Consider the following 20,770-nt stretch of genomic DNA (forward strand, 5'->3'; position numbering starts at 1 on the left):
GATGAGTCTAACAGGGACACTTTCATCGCTGGCCCTGTTCATCGTGTTAGGGAGACTCCACCTCCCCCCCCTTCAGTATCATCTAGCTGCTCACTGGATAAAGGACATGACGCTAGAGACGGTCTCAGTTCCTGTTTCCGAAGAGAGGAGGTCTTCTCTCGCGTGGTGTAAGAACAGCTTTCTTCTCAAGGAAGTCTACCTTTGGCTGTTCAGAAACACGACCGCCGTCTCCTCTCGGACGCATCAGACACGGGCTGGGGTGCGACTTTGGACGGACAAGAATGCTCGGGAACATGGAATCAGGAGCAAAGGACACTTCACATCAATTGCAAGGAGTTGTTGGCGGTTATTCTGGCCTTGATAAACTTCAAGTCCCTCCAGCTTAACAAAGTGGTGGAGGTGGACTCTGACAACACCACAGCCCTGGCTTACATCTTCAAGCAGGGAGGGACTCTTTCGTGGAAGTTGTTCTAGATCGCAAGGGACCTACTCATCTGGTCTAAAGATCGAAAGCTAACTGGTAACGAGGTTCATTCAGGGCCGTATGAATGTCATGGCAGATCACCTCAGACGGAAGGGTCAGGTCATCCCCACAGAGTGGACCCTTCTCAAGAATGTTTGCAACAGACTTTGGGCCCTGTGGGGTCAGCCAACCATAGATCTGTTCACTACCTCGATAACCTAGAGACTCCTGTTGTATTGTTCTCCGATTCCAGACCCAGCAGCAGTTCACGTGGATGCTTTTCTGCTGAATTGGTTCCATCTCGACCTGTATGCATTCCCGCCGTTCAAGATTGTCAACAGGGTACTTCAGAAGTTCTCCTCTCACAAAGGGACACGGCTGACGTTGGTTGGCTCCGCTCTGGTCCGCGAGAGAATGGTTCTTAGAGGTACTGCAATGGCTGGTCGACATTCCCAGGACTCTTCCTCTAAGAGTGAACCTTCTAAGTCTACCTCACGTAAAGAAGGTACACCCAATCCTCCACGCTCTTCGTCTGACTGCCTTTAGACTTTCGAAAGACTCTCAAGAGCTAGGGGCTTTTCGAAGGAGGCAGCCAGAGCGATTGCCAAAGCAAGGAGAACATCCACTCTCAGAATCTATCAGTCTCAAGGGAAAGTCTTCCGTAGCTGGTACAAGACCAATGCAGTTTCCTCAACCAGTACCACTGTAACCCAGATTGCTGACTTCCTGTTATATCTAAGGAAAGTAAGATCCCTTTCAGCTCCTACGATCAAGGGTTACAGAAGTATGTTGGCAGCGGTTTTCCGCCACAGAGGCTTGGATCTTTCCACCAACAAAGATCTACAGGACCTCCCTAGGTCTTTTGAGACCTCAAAGGAACGTCGGTTGTCCACTCCAGGCTGGAATCTAGACGTGGTCCTAAGGTTCCTTATGTCATCAAGATTTGAACCTCTCCAATCAGCCTCTTTTTAGGACCTCACATTAAAAACTCTTTTCCTCGTGTGCTTGACAACAGCTAAAAGAGTAAGTGAGATCCACGCCTTCAGCAGGATCATTGTTTTCACATCTGAAACGGCTACATGTTCCTTGCAGCTCGGTTTTTGCTAAACGAGCTTCCTTCACGTCCTTGGCCTAAGTCGTTCGAGATCCCAAGCCTGTCCAACTTGGTGGGGAATGATCTGAAGAGAGTACTTTGCCCAGTTAGAGCTCTTAGGTACTATCTAAAAAGGTCTTAACCTTTACAAGGACAATCAGAAGCCTTATAGTGTGCTATCAAGAAACCTTCTTTTCCTAGTTCTAAGAACTCAGTTTCTTACTATTCAGGCTTCTGATTAGAGAAACACATTCTCATCTGAAGGAAGAAGACCTTGCTTTGCTGAAGGTAAGGACACATGAAGTGGGAGCTGTGGCTACTTCAGTGGCCTTCAAACAGAACCATTCTCTGCAGAGTGTTATGGATGCAACCTATTGGAGAAGCAAGTCAGTGTTCGCATCATTCTATCTCAAAGATGTCCAGTCTCTTTACGAGTACTGCTACACCCTGGGACCATTCGTGGCAACGAATGCAGTAGTAGGCGAGGGCTCAGCCACTACATTCCCATAATCCCATAACCTTTTAACCTTTCTCTTGAATACTTTTTTTGGGTTGTACGGTCGGCTAAGAAGCCTTCCACATCCTTGTTGATTTGGCGGGTGGTCAATTCTTTCTTGAGAAGCGCCGAGGTTAAAGGTTGTGATGAGGTCCTTTAGTATGGGTTGCAGCCCTGTATACTTTAGCACCTTTGAGTTGATTCAGCCTCCCAAGAGGAACGCTGCGCTCAGTAAGGAAGACGATCTTATTAAAGGCAGAGTAACGGTTCAAGTCGACTTCCTTACCAGGTACTTATTATTTCATTGTTATTGTGGATAACTGATTATATGAAATACGGGATACTTAGCTATCCTTTAGTCTTGTACACTGGTTTTTCACCCACCCCCCTGGGTGTGAATCAGCTACATGATTATCGGGTAAGTTTAATATTGAAAAATGTTATTTTTATTAGTAAAATAAATTTTTGAATATACTTACCCGATAATCATGATTTAATCGACCCTCCCTTCCTCCCCATAGAGAACCAGTGGACCGAGGAATAATTGAGGAGGTGTCAACAAGAAGTACTTGAGTACCTGGCCACAGGTGGCGCTGGTAAGTACACCCCCTTCTAGTATTGTGATAGCTGGCGTATCCCTCCATAGAATTCTGTCGGGCAACGAAGTTGACAGCTACATGATTATCGGGTAAGTATATTCAAAAATTTATTTCACTAATAAAAATAACATTTTTATGTTAAAGTGGGGAGCCACCTTTGTCCTTTCATCGAAAATTCTTGACAATTCGATCCACCACTTTTCCAGCAAAGAATCTCTTTGGTCAAAGCAATATATTTATAAACAATCATGAACCACCACTCCCAAAAAGAGCAAGTAGACTATTACAATCTACAAACATCATATGAACATTATTCAACCATCTTTTTCCTCCACCTTGGATCATAAGGAAAAACAAGAATATGACCATCTTTTTTTTATGTCAAAGAAATATAACTACTATATACTCCTAGTTATCATAAACAACGTGCCTTGGAACATATTCAAAGGGAATGACCTCATTTTGCTATAAACACTAATGGCTCTATATCTTGATGGGTACTGGCTGGGCTGCAGTATCATCTGACAAAGTATGACAGTTCTCACTTCCTAGTGAAGCATTTGTATTTACATGTGAACTATCCACAATTTTATTAGCTATTGAAATTATCAAAAGAATTGAAGTTATGTTGAATCATAAGTTTGACATTTATTTGGATTCAAGAAGGGCCATAGAATCACTAAAAGGTTTTATGCATAAGACCAACTGGTATTACAAATTAAAGAGCTCCTCAACAAATTCTATTCTCAAGTGGTAAATGTTGAAATATGCTGGATTCCTGCTCATGTTAAAAGTTGTTGGTAATTTAAAAGCAGATTTTGCTGCTAAATCAGCTATAGATCTACCATAACATGACTTTAAACTACCTTCTATGGATTATATAACTATCATAAAGCATTTTATAGTAACAAAATGAGAAACGATGGGAATATTGAATTGGAAAATAATAAATTAAAACAAATAGAAAAAAATAAATTAAAATAACGTAAAGACAAAAAGATGGAGGTAATTTTAGCAAGGTTACGTATTGATCGTATGAAATTAACCCATGGATTTTTAATAGGCACACTTCATGAGTGTGGCACTATTTTATCTGTGTTGTACAATATATCTTTTTTGTGGTTAAAGTATTAAGAAGACAAAGACATTTATGTTTTGGAAAGAAAAGTTTGCCAGACATTTTATTGGATTCTAAGAGTTTCTCAGTTTTTTAAGACTAACATTTTTAAGAAGCATAGGTTTGCTAGATAAGATTAAATTTCTATTTATCATAGATTTTTATCACAGATTTTTTTTATATATACCTTTTCATTTTTTTTTATTATCATTAGCACATATAATATTCTTCCTGAATTTATTTGGGACAGCAATGCATGCATGAGTCGAGCTTGACTCATTGGACTGGTCATCTCATACTTCTAATTATAATATAAGGACAGACGTACACATCAAATTAGATTCAGCTTGGCTTCGGGGCTTAAAGGTTAGGGTTCAATTATATTAGGAGTGGTGGTCCTTCTCTTAATTTTTGTAGGAATCATTCTTTTGTGAGGGTTTTGGCAGTGGCTCAAGGGTGTACCAAATCAGTTCTTATCAACCACTACTTGACGGAAGTCTTGTTTTCTTATAAAGAGTATTATGGTGGTTGCATGTGATGTTCTAATATATGGTATATGCATATTATTTTTTATGTTTATAAAGGGTAATTTTTTATTGATTACATTTCGGTAGTTTGAAGTTTTTAATGTTTTCTCAGCCTTTATAGAAATGGGTTACAGTATTTATTTTTCCCAATCTGAGTTAAGGTACTTTATGGTGATTAGGTCAGAAACTTCACTACTTTTAGAGAGGTTCTATTGGCGGCAGTTGTCGTTGTGGGGTAATACTCTTAAGATAAAGGGATTCCTTGGGTTTGCAAAACTTCTCACTGGTTTCTTAATCAAATTAGAGAAGCTTCTAGGCCTCTACCAGCCTCAGACTATCTGATGGTTGAATCAAGTGCACATGTCCTATAGATTATTTTTGGTATTTATCTATTTGTGGATTATTACGTCTATCCCTATTGTTTGCCACTACTCACAGTTCAGAAAGTGTAGAAATCAGCACAATGAGTGTTTGGTAAGACATTGAAATTAACAGAATTTTTAAATAGAATATATAATTTCAATACGAACTCGTACAATAATTGGATTCCACCCTCCCCTTCAAATTCTTGTGGAGACAAAACGAGGATGTCAGTTTCTAGATGGTTGCCTCTAGAGGCCATTTAGTATTGTAGTAGGTCTCAAGGTGTAAGATGGGAGAGCTAGTCATATAAACGCGCTACCAGTCCTCTAAGTTTGAGTTTGCCAACCGAGCTACACTTGCAAAATGTCTAGCACAATGAAAATTGGATAAGTATATTAATCAATTTTATTTAAAAAAAGATATATTCTTTTGTTTTGTTATAACACCACTGACTTATGACAGGTACAAAGTCTCTCTGTTGAACAAAAATATAATTTTGGGGGCTTTTGGTTCAAGGTATAAAACTTGGATAACAGATTGTACATGAGAAGTTGTTTGTTGGTTAAAATTGTATTATTTTTTTCCATCCACTGATAGTTTTAGGATTGGAAAGAAGTGTTGGTTCCATGATTTAGGAAAGTTACAGGGACAGCTATAGTCTTGGCCATTTATGTCCTTACATTAGCTGGAATTAACACCCGTGAATCTTTGTTTTGATGGATGATATGTTAAAATCTTTCATTTGTGTAGTAGTTGGGATTGTACTGTAGGTTTTGTAAAATAATTTGTATACAACAGATTGAAATGAAACAAAAAAAGATTCTGCAATTTCTAAGTTTTGATTTTAGTGATGGATTATTAATTAGACTTTCTGTGAATTCAATACTACGGTATGTGCTGTGATGCAGAGCTTACCGCAGTATTTGCTGTGATGCTAAACAGATTACAGTATTTGTGTTTGACTTAGAAAAAGTATTCGGTTTACGATACATATACAGTATTTCCAGTTATAAGTTTTTTTTCTACTTTGACTTTGTTGATTATTTGATTGGTATAAAAAAGGAAACAGTAGACAATGATATATTTTTTTGTTGATGAAGTTTATATTATGAAAAGAGAAAGGTGTCGGGAGTTGTTTTTTAGTGGAGTTATTCATGTACAGATATTAACCCTTTTACCCCCGGGGTATTTGGAAATTTCCCACCCTTAACCCCCAGGGGGTTATTTTTTTCCAAGCACATTTTGCAGTATATTTTATTTAAATTGCTCTAACAGCCTTAATTTTTGTCATAGAGAGGTCAGGTTGGTCTCATTCTCTTGGAAAATGCCTGAATTTTCTCAAAAAATTATCAAAAAATATGAAAAACTAATTTTTATAGCATTTTTTTGCAAGGACGTACCGGTACGTCCATGGGGATAAAGGGATGACTTTTGTGAAACGTACCAGTACGTCCTTTGGGGGTAAAAGGTTTAAACTGTGAAAGTGTGAGAAAATATTTATGATGTAACAGTTTTTATCTTATTGTTGGAAGTAAGACTGAAAAGGTCTTCAGTCTTGAATGATAAAAATTGATTTACCAAACTACTTTTGGTTTGGAGTTGCACCATTAGGAAGATTTATGTCTTAGAATGTACATTTAATATTTTTGTTTGGTTATGACTGTCCAGTAACTATTTCCAATTAATTTTTTTCTCATGAATGAATTCAAAGGTTGAAGGTAATACCAGCAGTGCAGTACTACTCAGTCACTGACACATATACCATTTATTTGATATTTAAATGATCTCAATTGTAGCTGTAATTTGATACTTATTTTTTCAACTCCCTTGCAAGCTTTCGAATGTCTTCAAAGTGGTCACCAGGGAGTTTGTAAGACACTTGAAACAACTTGTGCAAGTTAGTTAGGAGCATCTCTCCGTTGATATGTTATATTTTTTGTTTTTGCGTGCCTTATCCCTTAGTTTTTACTCTGTATTTGTAGGTTTTGTATTTAACATCTAGCATATCAGTTAAAGAGGAACCAATTTTTGGCTCTTTTTATCTGGAAAGAAGCTACACACACACACACACACACACAGTAAATACTTTAAGTACTGTAGTTTTTTTCACTAGTTTGAGGTGATGCACCTGTTATTATGAAGTTGAGCACATACTGGTTTAAGATGGCACTTATACATGTGAGACAACGCATTGAGATTTGCAAAAGTAAGATGCTTATGCTTTAGTTGTATATTGGTGTTGATGTTAGTTGCTTATATTATGTATATCATCTTGATATCACAGATAGTTTGGCCTTTTGGGTAGAGTACAGTATTAAATTGGGAATTTTTCAGAAAATCTTATTAATTTTTGTACATGAAATTGCAAACTATCAATGTATTTTGAGTAAATCAGTAGTACAGTATATGCTTCCTTTGAAAGTTAGCCAACACAAAAGTAAATCTTGTTTTTTAGATATGCTTCAGTATTATTGTAATGATAGGAGGAAAGCCAGCACTGTATAGAATTGAAAAGACGCCATAGATGCCATTACACAAGAGTAATTGAAAATTCTGAAGACGAGGACTTTGATATCCTCGGATAGTAAATTTTAACCATGTGACTAGAAGATATCTCTCTTAGTGAAGTGTTTGTGCAGAACACTTTTGAATATGTCATTGTAAACAGAGAAAAAAATCCATGGACACTCAAATGCTGGTTAATATGACTTGAGATGATAGATTAAACAAAATCTTAGGACACTCAAAAGTGGGGTGATATGACTGAAGATGATCGGTTAAATAAAAAAGGTGAAAACCTAATGGACGGGATTGTTATTCTCTTACCAAAGGAATTATGTTTCGGGAGCAAGCAAGAGCCTTAGTGTTGTACCATTTTTCTTACAAAATAAGCTTCTATAGGAGAACTGATTTACTAAGATTAGTTAGATTCTGTTTGACTTTAGGTCATCCACCCTTATCACCATGGTAGTGATAATTTTTTTTTCTGTATTGCTATGGCTATTTCCACGAATTTTACCTGTATATCACATTGCTAACATCTTGTGAAAGCATGAGCTTTTTTAGCTCCCAGGTTATTCATTCTTTCCCTTCCTAGAACCACCCTGTGAGGTGACATTGGATGTGAGGAAACTGTGGTCAGTGGATCAGTTACTCATCTTACCTCTTGGATCTCATATTATTTTTGTCACTTCAGAGCTTCAGATGACCTTTTAAATTGTGCTCTTGTATATATTTTTTTTTTAGTGGATTAAGTATAAAAGAGATTGTGCTTAATGTTTATTTTGTCATCAAAATGGTTCAGGTATTTTTTATTCTTCCCTGGTATTTTATTTTGATATACAGTGATGCCTCAGGATACGAAAGTAATCCGTTCAGGATACGATTTCGTATCCTGAGTCGCGTTTTACATGTAAATAGCCTAATCCGTTCCAAGCCTTACAAAAAGTCACCTTTTCTTTCATAAACACGCTAAACTGTAGTAATAAACATGCAATGCAGCCATTTCTATCATTCAATAATTAACCCAACCGTTAAAAACAGCCTACAGTAATCCATTCCAGAAACCACCATGAGATTATTCAATAATGTAGTTATAGCCTAGTTATCCCCTCCAAGCCCCAAGAAAACGGTCCATTTTCTTTACTACTGTATAAAAGTTACGGTACTGTATGTAAAACATATGGATCAGTGAAGGTGTATTGTTACCTGTACACCTAAATTAAGGGTTGATACCCTGAAAAAAAAGGTACTGTACTCTCGGCGACGAGTTGGGATCTCGTAAGCTTTTCGTATCCTGAAAATGTTTTCGTATACTGGGGCATAAAAATCTTTGTAGGCCTATCGCTTTTCGTATCCTGAATTTTTCGAAAGCAGAAAATTTCGTATCCGGAGGTATCACTGTACAGTATTCTGTTTAATAGGCCAAAACGGGGCTAATCTCTTCCCTTCTTCATGTGTAATGATAGTGGCCTCATGGAGATTTAGCATTAAGACGATATGTTTTTCCTCTTATTCTGATGAGTAATAAATACAAAATTTTGAGTTGGTCAATCCTATTGCTGTTTATTTTCAATGCTAAGAGAATTGAATCCTACAGTTAAGCTTTGTTTCCTTGAATTTCCCTTCCTTTGTCTTTGGACAATGGGGTAGGTCACAGTATTTGAATGTCTTTTGTAGACTTTGTTTCAGCCATTTGGACTTTCAGTTCATGTCAATACAAGTGTAATCCATAAAAGAAGCATGGGTGAGGATTGCTGATGCATTTACCAGTTCTTTGACTCCCATTTATGAGCCAAGTGCTCATGATCAACATTTTGAATAGTCTGGTTTAGCACAAGTACTATTGGCACATTAACAATTCCTCTCATAATACAAGGTTCAGTGAGGATTCTGTTGATGTATTTACAATTTTGCACCAATTTGTCCCATTCTTTTGAAAAATCGCTCGCACATTCAGATTCAGTGTGTTTCCCTTTAGATAATTCCTGTCGCTGCATGGTGTACAGATAATTTAGGATGATTTAACATCTTGCATTGGACCGCTAGTACCAGCTCTTTCATTCCTAGTGCTAATTCTAACTCTTACATGCCTGGTGCTACATTATCTTGAAATGAAAATGCAAATAAATGATAATTATCTTCACAAGCAACAGAGAACTAGTTTCTCCAACTGTTATGCATAATGCAAGTTTGTATCAGGGACACAGAAACCCTGTTCTGCCTCAAGGCAGAAGAAATCACAGAACCCTACAGAAATCCAGGTACTGCTCTGTTACGTATAATTATTTCTAAGTGTAATTCTGTCATTAAATCATCAGAACAAGAGGTTGAAAGGTTAAAGGCAGCTCATGAATGGCAGAGGAAAGGGACAGTGACATTGCCCTTTCAAGCAAGACAATGCCTTAGAGACTGAACATACTACATATAATCAGCGCCCAAGCCCCCTCTCCACTCAAACTAGGACCAAGGATGGTGAGGAAAACATTGTGTTTCAATTGATTAGCAAAGTTCACAATGGGGGCGATGGTCACTTCTTGGTTGGATGACCCCCTGAAACAGTAGATGTTCTTGACAAAGCAAGTATTGAAGTGTTCTGTTATTTTGTTCTGGATCTGTTCGAATAGAAAGTAGATATCCTTTTAACTATAGGAAAATCTTGATTTTTACATATTCCCTACTTTTACCATGATCTAGCAATTGTGTAACAAAGTTCGAGCTTTCTGTGAACTGCAATGTCTCATTAATAGCCCTGTTCGGGACACAAGGGGAACGATCTGTGCAACTGGATCATATTGTGTCAAGTGCCTGAGAAGATTGTTGCCCTAATCATCCTGCTCAGGTAAACCATTTCTAAAGTGGTTCACCTAAACGTATCCGCTTTACAGCTAATTACTAGGTGTCCTTTTGGGAAAGGAATTTCCAATTAAGTTATCTTTTTGAAAATTATTTCCAATATCCCTTATAGGCTACGGATCAATGCTTTATTTGGCACTCAAGCATCTGGGATTAGACATCCACTTTTAGGTATAATGAATATATTTAAGCTTGTCAGATGGAGCCCCAGTGACAGGTCTAATTGTCAAGATTGGGGTATGGTTTAACATATGAAGTGGAAACTCACTTATAGATTTAACAGCTAAACACATAATAATCAGTAAACACTATCTTTTAAGGCGGGCTTCGGGAGTTTTAGGTTCATTGTGTCTTTTTGTATTCATTCAGAGCTAATTTATTTTAAGACTACGTCAGTTACAATTTCTTTTTTTACTTCTTCTTATTAGAGATGGTTGTAAATATTTCTTTTGAAAATAACGGTTCTTTTCCGGTAAGGCAAGTTGTTGGTTAAAACTTTTTACATTCTGGGTCTATGCATAAATAAATCTATCAATATAAGCAATACAAAATTTATATAATTACAGGTCTTTGGCTTTGTAGATTTTAGAGATGATAGGTTCTTTGATTTTAAGAGAGAGGCATAGCTGCTGTAACTTTAGTCTGGAATTCTGTAAACTTGCTTCTTAATCCTTACAGCTGAACTTGTTTTTACATCAAATACAACTGGTTTTTTATGGTTTATACTAATTTTCAGATTATTAAGTGTTTTGATAAATTTAGGCATACAAGAAAGGAAGCTCAAATATCATGCAATCACGAGCAGAGAACTTTATTAATTGATCTAATTTCAACTTTACAGATTCCATCTAAGCCCATTTATGAAATCTAATCTGAAAGTCATTTGGCTTTAAGAAATATGAATGCATAAAAGAAAGGTGATTTTGGGAACAACAAAAAAGTTGTGAAAATGGAATATTTTTTTACGATAAGTGTCAGAGTTTGTTTTTAGAGTGGTAGAAATTTTTTTTATAAAAATCTGTTGCAGCAGGTTTAATTAGGTAATGTTTGCGAAGGAATTCACACTGATCTCTAGGGTAGAAAGGGTTGCCAGAAACAGGATAAAAACTATGCAATAGTACTTTTTTATTGTTTATTGTTTATATCTGTTTAGAGTACTAGTCTGTTTTTTTTTTACCAGATAAACAAGTAATTTACTCCTAAATGACACTTTTGTAGTTAAATTTATTAATTTAATGAAAGGCACATGAGTGTGAAAACATTGCTCTTACACACTAAATCCGTTTTATTTGTTTTTGTAATTACAGTATTGTCATTTTATTGGGCATTATTAGTTCAGGTAATATTGTGTTCAAGTATTTTATTGGGTTCTATACTTATTCTTACAATTATATATAGAAATGGTTGATATTTTTGGTGGCTAATTTTCACTGTAATTCAGTGAACTCTCTACCTGTTCCTCTATGCTAATTTTAGATTAAAGTACTCTTTAGTGTGTGACTGCTTGGTGATAGCATAGTCAAAATTGAGTCCTAGTCACTTGAGTAAAATTAAGTATAAGCAGCCTTCAGTGTTATGGAAGTCAATATTCATATATGCAGTCATTCTATGATGGTAAACATCAATGCATACCCTCATAGGAAAATCAATATGTGCTCCACCTCAAAGGCAGACTATGTTTTTAAGTTGTTTTTCCTGCTCAAAGGAAAATAAATAGTACACTATAAAGAGAGGTCGAGTAATGATTGATTGAATACCAGTAGTGTTTACTAGTGCACCCTGGTTGGGAATGTAGCCACTTACTCACTCTTTGCTTTGTCTTATGACTCATTATCCTTACTTATCAGCAAATGATTATCCTTATCTTGACATAAAACATTTTTGTTGAGATGAATACAAAGTATTTTACCGTAATTCTGTTCTTAGTCATTCTCTTATTTATTTTTTTTTTGTATTTCCTAAAGTCCTTTATCATTTCAGTATATATTAATTATGTATCTACTGAATTCATTGCATCTTTTTGCAAGTAAACTGTGTTTTCCATTTTGGTGATTCAGAAAGCATGCCTTTAAGGGAAGGGAATGAAATTAAGTTACTGCATTTATAAGTATAATGTTCACAGATTGAGAAAAAAAGAAAGAAAAGGGTTATTTCTGGGCTCGAACCTGTGCCGCCCAGTGAATAAGCTCCATTTAGCACTTATTCTTAGGTAATTTACTGCTAAATATACCAGAGAAAAAATGTAAAGGAGTGCTAGGTTAACTAGCTCGCTCACCTATTGGTGTCGGTATAAAATTGGGCGTATAATCCAGAGGTCCCGCACTATTTAGATTCATCCACGACAGAAACCCCAATAGAGGAGAGCCGTTCAACCTCACTCGGTACTACTAACAATGCATCCGCTCAGAACCCAACTCCTTTTAGCACGACTTGTGCAGTAACCCGCATTTTTGTTGTGCTCTCGTTTTGGATTATTTTCCATTGGATTATGGCATCTTCGTCGGTTTCTCAGGAGACACCGTCTAAGTTAAGTACCAAGCTTGGTTTTACTGTGTTTTGAGCAACCTAGATCGTTTAATATTTATATTATAGGAGTTTATTCTCTTCGTCATATCGATCTTGCTTGATTTCACTACAGTTGGTACTCCTGTTTTTGAGAACTTTTAGTTTCACTCGCGGTGTTACTATGTGTATTATTAAATATTATTTGTTATTGTGAATATTCATTATTTAGCGTTTGGAATCCTCGTGGTTCAATTTTAGGGCCGATATCATTTACGTATCGTTATGGCTGCCGACCTTCGTTGCTAGGCGGCAATGTTATTTTTAAGCAATCAGGTGTGTCTTTTGTGATTTAATTATTATGTTGCATGCCTTGCCCAAAAAATTTCTATGTGTTTATTTATATAATTTTTAACGCTATTATCATTATAATGAATATTTGTGCCATTACTCCGTTTGATCTGTCTGGTTGGGGATCGTCAGTTGGTAGCCCTGCTGCCTCGTATCACGTGATCCTCCCCCACGCTCCCCCTCTCGCTAGGTGGGCGGCTAGGCTTCTTCCCCCTCCACTAGGGGACCGTTGCCTTCCCTCCTTTTAGAGGGGGTAGTTCAGTGTTTATGGACTTTGTCCTCCGGGTGTCCCGGCGGGTTCGTCTCTGTCTAGTCTGGTTGGCCACCGGTCAACAGAGTTGGATCCCGGGGCATCCTATTTTATATTCACTTTTCATTCTGGTTTATGTTATACGAAACCCTCTGGGTTCGGTTGGCGGTTCTTAGCTACAGTTCCGCCCCCCCTATTATTTTATAACATTTCCTATCATTATATATGATGATTATATATGACAGATCACTACCCCGGAGTCCCTATATGAATTGGCTTTGGATATACTTTTATTTCCTGGCCCGGGGCCTACCCCGCCCCAGGAAATCAGACACCATGTGTCTTAATTCCTTGTTATTGCATCCTTTTTTATGCTCCCGGCTCGACCGGAATGGATTGCTATACTTTAGTTTAAGTTAGACTTATGTTTAGGCCGGGTCCTCCGGACCCGCCCCTATTTAAGAATATTACAGTTAAGCTCTAATCTTGTGTTAGACCTATGTTAGGCCCGGGTCCTCCGGACTCGCCCCTACTTAAGAATATTACAGTTAAGCTCTAATCTTGTATTAGATCTATGTTAGGCCCGGGTCCTCCGGACCCGCCCCTACTTAAGAATATTAATGTTAAGCTCTAATCTTGTATTAGATCTATGTTAGGCCCGGGTCCTCCGGACCCGCCCCTACTTAAGAATATTACAGTTAAGCTCTAATCTTGTATTAGATCTATGTTAGGCCCGGGTCCTCCGGACCCGCCCCTACTTAAGAATATTACAGTTAAGCTCTAATCTTGTGTTAGACCTTTGTTAGGCCCGGGTCCTTCGGACCCGCCCCTACTTAAGAATATTACAGTTAAGCTCTAGTCTTGTATTAGATCTATGTTAGGCCCGGGTCCTCCGGACCCGCCCCTACTTAAGAATATTACAGTTAAGCTCTAATCTTGTGTTAGACCTTTGTTAGGCCCGGGTCCTCCGGACCCGCCCCTACTTAAGGGAATTATAGTTTCTCATATACTATTCTTTTTATAGATGGTGCATTGTCTGACGCCGGCCTGTGCAGCTGTTATGCACCAGCCTTGTGGCCACTCCGTCTGTCGATCTCATGCCCCTTGTGGGGTTCAACTGGAAGACGTTGTGGTATGGCACCCGGATAACTGTGTGATTTGCTTCGACCTCATCACTACCCTTGGATCTGACTCGGAGAGTCCCGTTGGCTATGTTGCCTTCTTATTTTACTATTAGTAAGATCTCTATGGTCTTGAAGGACCATTGGGAGTCTTCCCTTTTATAATTCCCACTATTATTTCAGGCATCCCCGGAGCAAAAGTCTGCGGCTCGGGCCACACTGAAGGTGTGGGTTGGTGGTTTTGCCCGGAATGTGAAGTCTAAGCGGCCGTACGTCCTATCTGAGGACTACTGCTCCATGGTTTACCCCAACGCTAAGTCTTCAGCCGCTGTGGCTAGGCATGTGGCAGCTCCCATCATTGCCCACATTGATGCCACCATAACGGGTCTCATCGACCCAGAGCAAGATCCATCGGACGCCCCCGGAGGTCTGGAGGACAATGTTGCCTCCATGAACCTGGACGTCGAACCAATGTTACTAGACGAGCCGGATACAGGTAGGGTGGTAAGTGAGGCAAGTGTTTCCAGCGCTGGGATTCCTATCCTCAGCCCCGCTCTTTCTTCTTCTTCTGATCGCTCTTCTTTTCATGGATTTTCTGGGGACCGTGATTCGTCTCAACGATCATACCCGGTCCCCCCTAAGGATAAGTCTACATCAAGAACCTTACCCAAAGCTCGCAAGCCCCACAAGACTTCCCATAGCTCTAAACAAGGTACAGACCTGTCATCAAAGGTCTCTGGTTCCTCCTCTAAGTCTCACGACCCGGGAGTTCATTCCGCCCCTCCTGCTGCTAGCCCGGGCCTTTCCGAATCAGCCATGCTTCGCATCGTGTCGGAGATGCAGGCAAAGTTGGTTTCGGAGATGCACTCTAAGATGGACACGATGTTCTCTAACATCGGTCAGAGACTTGGGGCTTTAGAGCAAGGAGCTCCGGAGAGAGTCCAAAGCTCTCTCATTCCGGATGCCTCTAAGCTCCCGCCGTTTGCCAAGAACAACCCTTGGCGTATGGCTCTTCATTCCCCGTTCTCAGACGGAATGTTGACTTTGGAGGGCCTTGGCACTCGTCCTCTAGAGGACTTTGAATTCTTTCCTCCTGGTCTGGCATTTCCATTTCATGGTTATGCCAGGCTTACCGAGGAAGCTTTAGTTCGGTTAGACAAGGTCCCCAAAGAGACGGTCATCTTCCCTAAAGAGCAAGCCCAATCCGTTTGGGCCAGATTTTTGAACGACATCGGCTGCACTAACACCATGCTGACGCCTTATAAAAGCTCTTTTACGATGTTCTTAATGGACAAGAACACCTTGACTCCATGCGTCAATAAGGTGGCAGAGCTTGCCTTCCAATATGCTCTGGAGGAGAAGCCCTTGCCTCCCATCCGAGAGGTGGATCCAATCTCCCTCCTTCTTCCTTCAGGCATTGAGTGTTGGGACAACGTCCATACCACCTTTACCTCTGGCAAGCTAGCAGCAGACTGTGCCTCAGTTTTGTTTAGTGAGAGGCTTCCCCGTCTCCCGGAATCCCTCATTAAACAGGAATATGATTCCCGCCTACGTGTGGGCCGTACTCTAAACTTGGCCACATCCACGGAGTCGATAGCCTTGACTTACGATACGGAGAGTATTTTTAAGTCTCTCAACAAGGCTACATTACAGTCTTTATATTATGACCTGTATGACTTCGCTACTGCTAAACGCAGATGTCGCAAGCATGTCCTAGCTGAGGCGACGATTAGGCATAACCTAATAAGCTCATCCGGTCCTCCTGTTGGGGTTCAAATCTCTTCCCCGAGGATCTCGTAGAGGAAGTCTTGGCTGAGGCCACTAGAGTTAATCAGAGCCTTAAAGCCCGTTGGGGTTTGACCCCGAAACGCAAATATGACCCCGCAAATTATCAAGCCCGGGGTAGGAAGAAGCTTCGTCCATATACCTCCACCCAGTTCAGGCAACAGCAGAGGGGTTCGTCCAACTTCCGGCTGCCTCTTCCCCCATCTCCTGTTGTCCCTGCACAGCCTTCCACCTCTCAGGCTCCTTCGGATGACTATGTCACCGTTCTGCTCCCTAAGAGCCAGCTTTCTGGTGCCTCCTCCACTTCTCCTGCCTTTAACCAGTCTTACGAGGCTCGTAGCTCTTCCCAGAGTTATGGTAGAGGTAGAGGCTACCACCGTGGTTCTAACCAGAACAAAGGCAGGGGAAGAGCCTTTCGCAGAGGAAAGAATTTCCGAGGCGGACGTGGAGGCAACTCCTCAAACCAATACTGAGGTGCAGCAGGTAGGGGGGAGGCTCTATGCCTTCCGCAACAAATGGAGGTTCAGTCCCTGGGCGTTCAGTATCATCTCCAAGGGACTGGGGTGGAGTTGGATTCAAGGACCTCCTCCTCCGAACAAATTTCGTCAACATTCCACTCCGGACCTGGTCGAATTTGTCCAGGATCTTTTACAAAAGAATGCCATACAAGAAACGAAACACCTGAAGTTTCAAGGTCGGCTGTTCAGTGTCCCGAAGAAGGATTCGGACAAGAGAAGAGTGATTCTAGACCTATCCCTTCTCAACTTGTCCATTCAATGCGACAAGTTTCGAATGCTTACCGTCTCGCAGGTGCGGACCTTACTTCCCCGTGGGGCCGTCACCACCTCTATCGATCTTACAGACGCCTATTATCACGTCCCGATAGCGAGACACTTCCGTCCGTACCTAGGCTTTCGCTTAGGGGACAAAAGTTACTCCTTCAAGGTGATGCCTTTCGGGCTCAACATCGCCCCAAGGATCTTCACAAAGTTAGCAGAAGTCGCTGTTCAGGAACTCAGGAATCAAGGGATTCAAGTAGTAGCCTATCTGGACGACTGGCTCATTTGGTCAGACACCTCCCAAAATTGCCTAAAAGCCACTCACAAAGTCATCCATTATCTTCAATCTCTAGGCTTCCAGATCAACTTCAAGAAGTCCCGTCTTCTTCCAAAATCGAAGTTCCAATGGCTCGGCCTGCAATGGGATCTTATATCTCATACTCTGTGTCTTCCCAGACCCAAGAGGTTAGAGATTGCAAGGAACACCAAACGCTTTCTCAAAGACAAAGTAAGTTCCAGACGACTCCAAGAGAGGATTCTGGGGTCCCTTCAGTTTGCCTCAGTGACGGATCTTCTTCTGAAGGCAAAATTGAAAGATATCAATCGTGTCTGGCGTTCGAGGGCGAACCGGAAGCTCCGGGACAGGAAAGTCCCCCTTCCTCCCATTCTACGGGAAAGACTTCTTCCTTGGACAAGAGCAAACAGTCTGTCAAAGTCAGTTCCCCTTCGATTTCCGCCTCCGAAATTAATCATTCACACGGACGCATCCTTATCAGGTTGGGGCGGCTATTCTCAGCTCAAGAAAGTTCAAGGTCTTTGGACTCCCTTGTTCCGCCAATTTCACATCAATGTGCTAGAGGCCATGGCAGTTCTTCTAACCCTGAAACGTCTCGCTCTTCCCAAGAAACAACACCTTCGTCTGGTCCTCGACAGCGAAGTGGTGGTCCGCTGCCTCAACAGAGGCGGGTCAAAGTCAGGGCCTCTGAACCATGTTCTAGTAGCCATATTTTCCCTAGCAGCCTTGAACCGTTGGCATCTTTCAGCTGTCCACCTGGCGGGAGTCCGGAATGTAGTGGCAGACGCCCTGTCCCGGACCTCCCCTCTAGAATCGGAATGGTCACTCGATCTAAAGTCATTTCGGTGGATTCTCTCTCAGGTTCCCGGTCTCCAAGTGGACCTCTTCGCCACAGAATCCAACCACAAATTGAGAGTATATGTGGCTCCCAATCTAGACCCTCAGGCTTACGCCACAGACGCCATGTCACAGAATTGGGACTCCTGGGAAAAGATTTATCTCTTTCCCCCGGTGAATCTTTTGCTGAATGTTCTAGACAAACTGAGATCCTTCAAGGGACAAGTAGCCTTGGTCGCACCCAACTGGCCCAAGAGCAACTGGTATCCTCTCCTGCGAGAGTTGAGACTATACCCTCACCCGATACCCAATCCGGTTCTGTCTCAGATAGTACAAACACGCGTTGTGTACGCTTTCTCAAACATTCAGAGCGCCCTAACTTTATGGACTTTATGAAGTTTGCGGCTATGCATGGTGCCAATATTGATCCTCAAAACACCTTGTTCCTAGAATCGGATAAACGGGATTCCACCATCCGCCAGTATGACTCTGCAGTTAAAAAGTTGGCAAAATTTTTAATAGACTCAGACGTGAACTGTATGAACTTGAACCTTACAGTCACTTTCTTTAGATCTTTATTAGAATCAGGTCTGGCAGCCAATACTATCACCACTATTAAATCGGCTCTGAAAAAGATCTTCCTAGTGGGTTTTAACATAGACTTAACCGACTCTTTGTTAGCTTCAATTCCGAAAGCTTGTGCCAGACTGAAACCGGTTACTCGTCCTACCCCGGTGACCTGGTTCCTTAATGACGTACTCAAATTGGCTTCTGATACCATTAACAGTTCTTGTGATTACATTCCCCTTCTCAGGAAAACACTTTTCCTGGTGAGCTTGGCTTCCGGGGCAAGAATTTCTGAATTGGCAGCCTTGTCGAGAGACCCGGGTCATATTGACTTCCTGCCTTCGGGAGAGGTCCTTCTTTTTCCTAACAAATTCTTTTTGGCTAAGAACGAAGACCCTCAAAACAGATGGTCCTCCTGGAAAATTGTTCCCCTCACGCAAGATCCGTCTCTGTGCCCTGTTACTACTCTTAGGTCTTATTTATCCCGGACCTCCTCTAACTCCTCGGGGCCTCTATTCGTTAGAGAACAAGGCGGTACCATTACTATTAAAGGGATCAGGCAACAAATTTTGTATTTTATTAAACAAGCTAACCCTGACTCTTTTCCTCTTGCACATGATATCAGGGCGGTTGCTACCTCGGTGAACTTCTTTCACCACATGAATTTTACAGACCTTTCCAGGTATACAGGGTGGAAATCACCGTCAGTGTTCAAGAAACACTACCTTAAACATTTGGAAGCCCTAAAATTTTCTACAGTAGCCGCAGGGAGCGTAGTTACTCCCAGGTAACTCACAGGTTAATACCTTGTCTCTTTATCTCTCCCTCTTACCTGCCTCATTTATACCCTATTGTATTCGTTGGTCTCGCACCTGAATAGTGTTATTATATTTGTAAATTTTTATACTCCTGAGTATCTGTATATATTATCACTCACGGCATTATTATACCTACCTTATTGGATTTATGTTCATATTTAAGATACCCTTATAATTGTTTTTTGGTACTCATCTCTGATTAAAAGCATCCTGTATTTCCCTTACGCTTATGTTTTTTCCTTTATTTTGCAAGTTTGGTGACATTTTCTCTTGTATAGATTCACTGGGCGGCACAGGTTCGAGCCCAGAAAAGGGATTTTGACGTAGGAAAAATCTATTTCTGGGCGAGGGACCTGTGCCACCCAGTGAACCCTCCCAGCTCCTCTCCCTTGGAGTCCCCAAACTTTGGGTGCTAAGGAGTTGGGTTCTGAGCGGATGCATTGTTAGTAGTACCGAGTGAGGTTGAACGGCTCTCCTCTATTGGGGTTTCTGTCGTGGATGAATCTAAATAGTGCGGGACCTCTGGATTATACGCCCAATTTTATACCGACACCAATAGGTGAGCGAGCTAGTTAACCTAGCACTCCTTTACATTTTTTCTCTGGTATATTTAGCAGTAAATTACCTAAGAATAAGTGCTAAATGGAGCTTATTCACTGGGCGGCACAGGTCCCTCGCCCAGAAATAGATTTTTCCTACGTCAAAATCCCTTTATTATGATGTGATGGCAAAAGATATATGATCATAAACTTTATTGAATTTATATAGATAAAAGTGATAATGGCAAATAGATGAAGATTTGTAAACAAGTGATCAAAATTGGCTATTGTCTTGGAGACTGGCATTTACAGGGCTGAATCCAGTCTTTAACTATCTTATCCATATTACTGTCATATAGACTGGTCTAATATTCTGTCATAAAAAGTATGGCATTCATATGGCTGGGTCCTATCTGATATTTTCATATTTATAATACTGCTATGAAGACTGGTCCAATGTTCTATGTCATAAAAAATAAAGTAACTTAGAAACTGGGTGAAGTGATAAACTTGAATAATAATGATTAAATCTTAATGATCTGGTTGAACTGCATAGTAAAAATAATATTACTCTGATAATAATTGAGCCCTTCAGCAGAGGTCTAGACTTCTTCATTTATAATTGAGGTTTCCTATAATTTTTAGAAGTTTGCCTGACAGTAAATCTTTCATTGAATCGTTACAAACCTCCCTATGTTGCAGCCATGTAGCCCACAGAAGTTAAAGAGGCTTGGATGCTGCACACTTCTAAAAAGCAGAATGGTAATTCAACATAAACCTAGATCACATACTTTGAATATAATTACTCTATTTTCTATATTGTAAGTCTTCAAGTTGTAAGATGCCTCCAGTAATTATCTAGGTACAGAGGTACCTCGGAGATCAAACATAATTCGTTCCAAAATCGTGTTTT

General features: G+C 40.4%; 1 protein-coding gene across 3 annotated transcripts in view; it reads left to right on the plus strand.

Moving 5' to 3' along the window:
- LOC137623887 (3'(2'),5'-bisphosphate nucleotidase 1) overlaps positions 1 to 20,770 on the plus strand; it is a 131,604-nt gene that overhangs the window by 85,295 nt on the left and 25,539 nt on the right. For 2 of the 3 annotated variants that reach the window (XM_068354686.1, XM_068354691.1), the window contains exon 6: positions 6,493 to 6,555. The exons of the other annotated variant lie outside the window; for it this stretch is intronic. In XM_068354686.1, coding sequence (XP_068210787.1) covers positions 6,493 to 6,555 — 63 coding nt within the window. The remainder of the gene's footprint in view (positions 1 to 6,492; positions 6,556 to 20,770) is intronic. 3 annotated transcript variants of the gene reach the window in all.

The sequence above is a fragment of the Palaemon carinicauda genome, chromosome 2 (genome assembly GCF_036898095.1).
Source record: "Palaemon carinicauda isolate YSFRI2023 chromosome 2, ASM3689809v2, whole genome shotgun sequence".
In the NCBI taxonomy this organism is placed as follows: domain Eukaryota; kingdom Metazoa; phylum Arthropoda; class Malacostraca; order Decapoda; family Palaemonidae; genus Palaemon; species Palaemon carinicauda.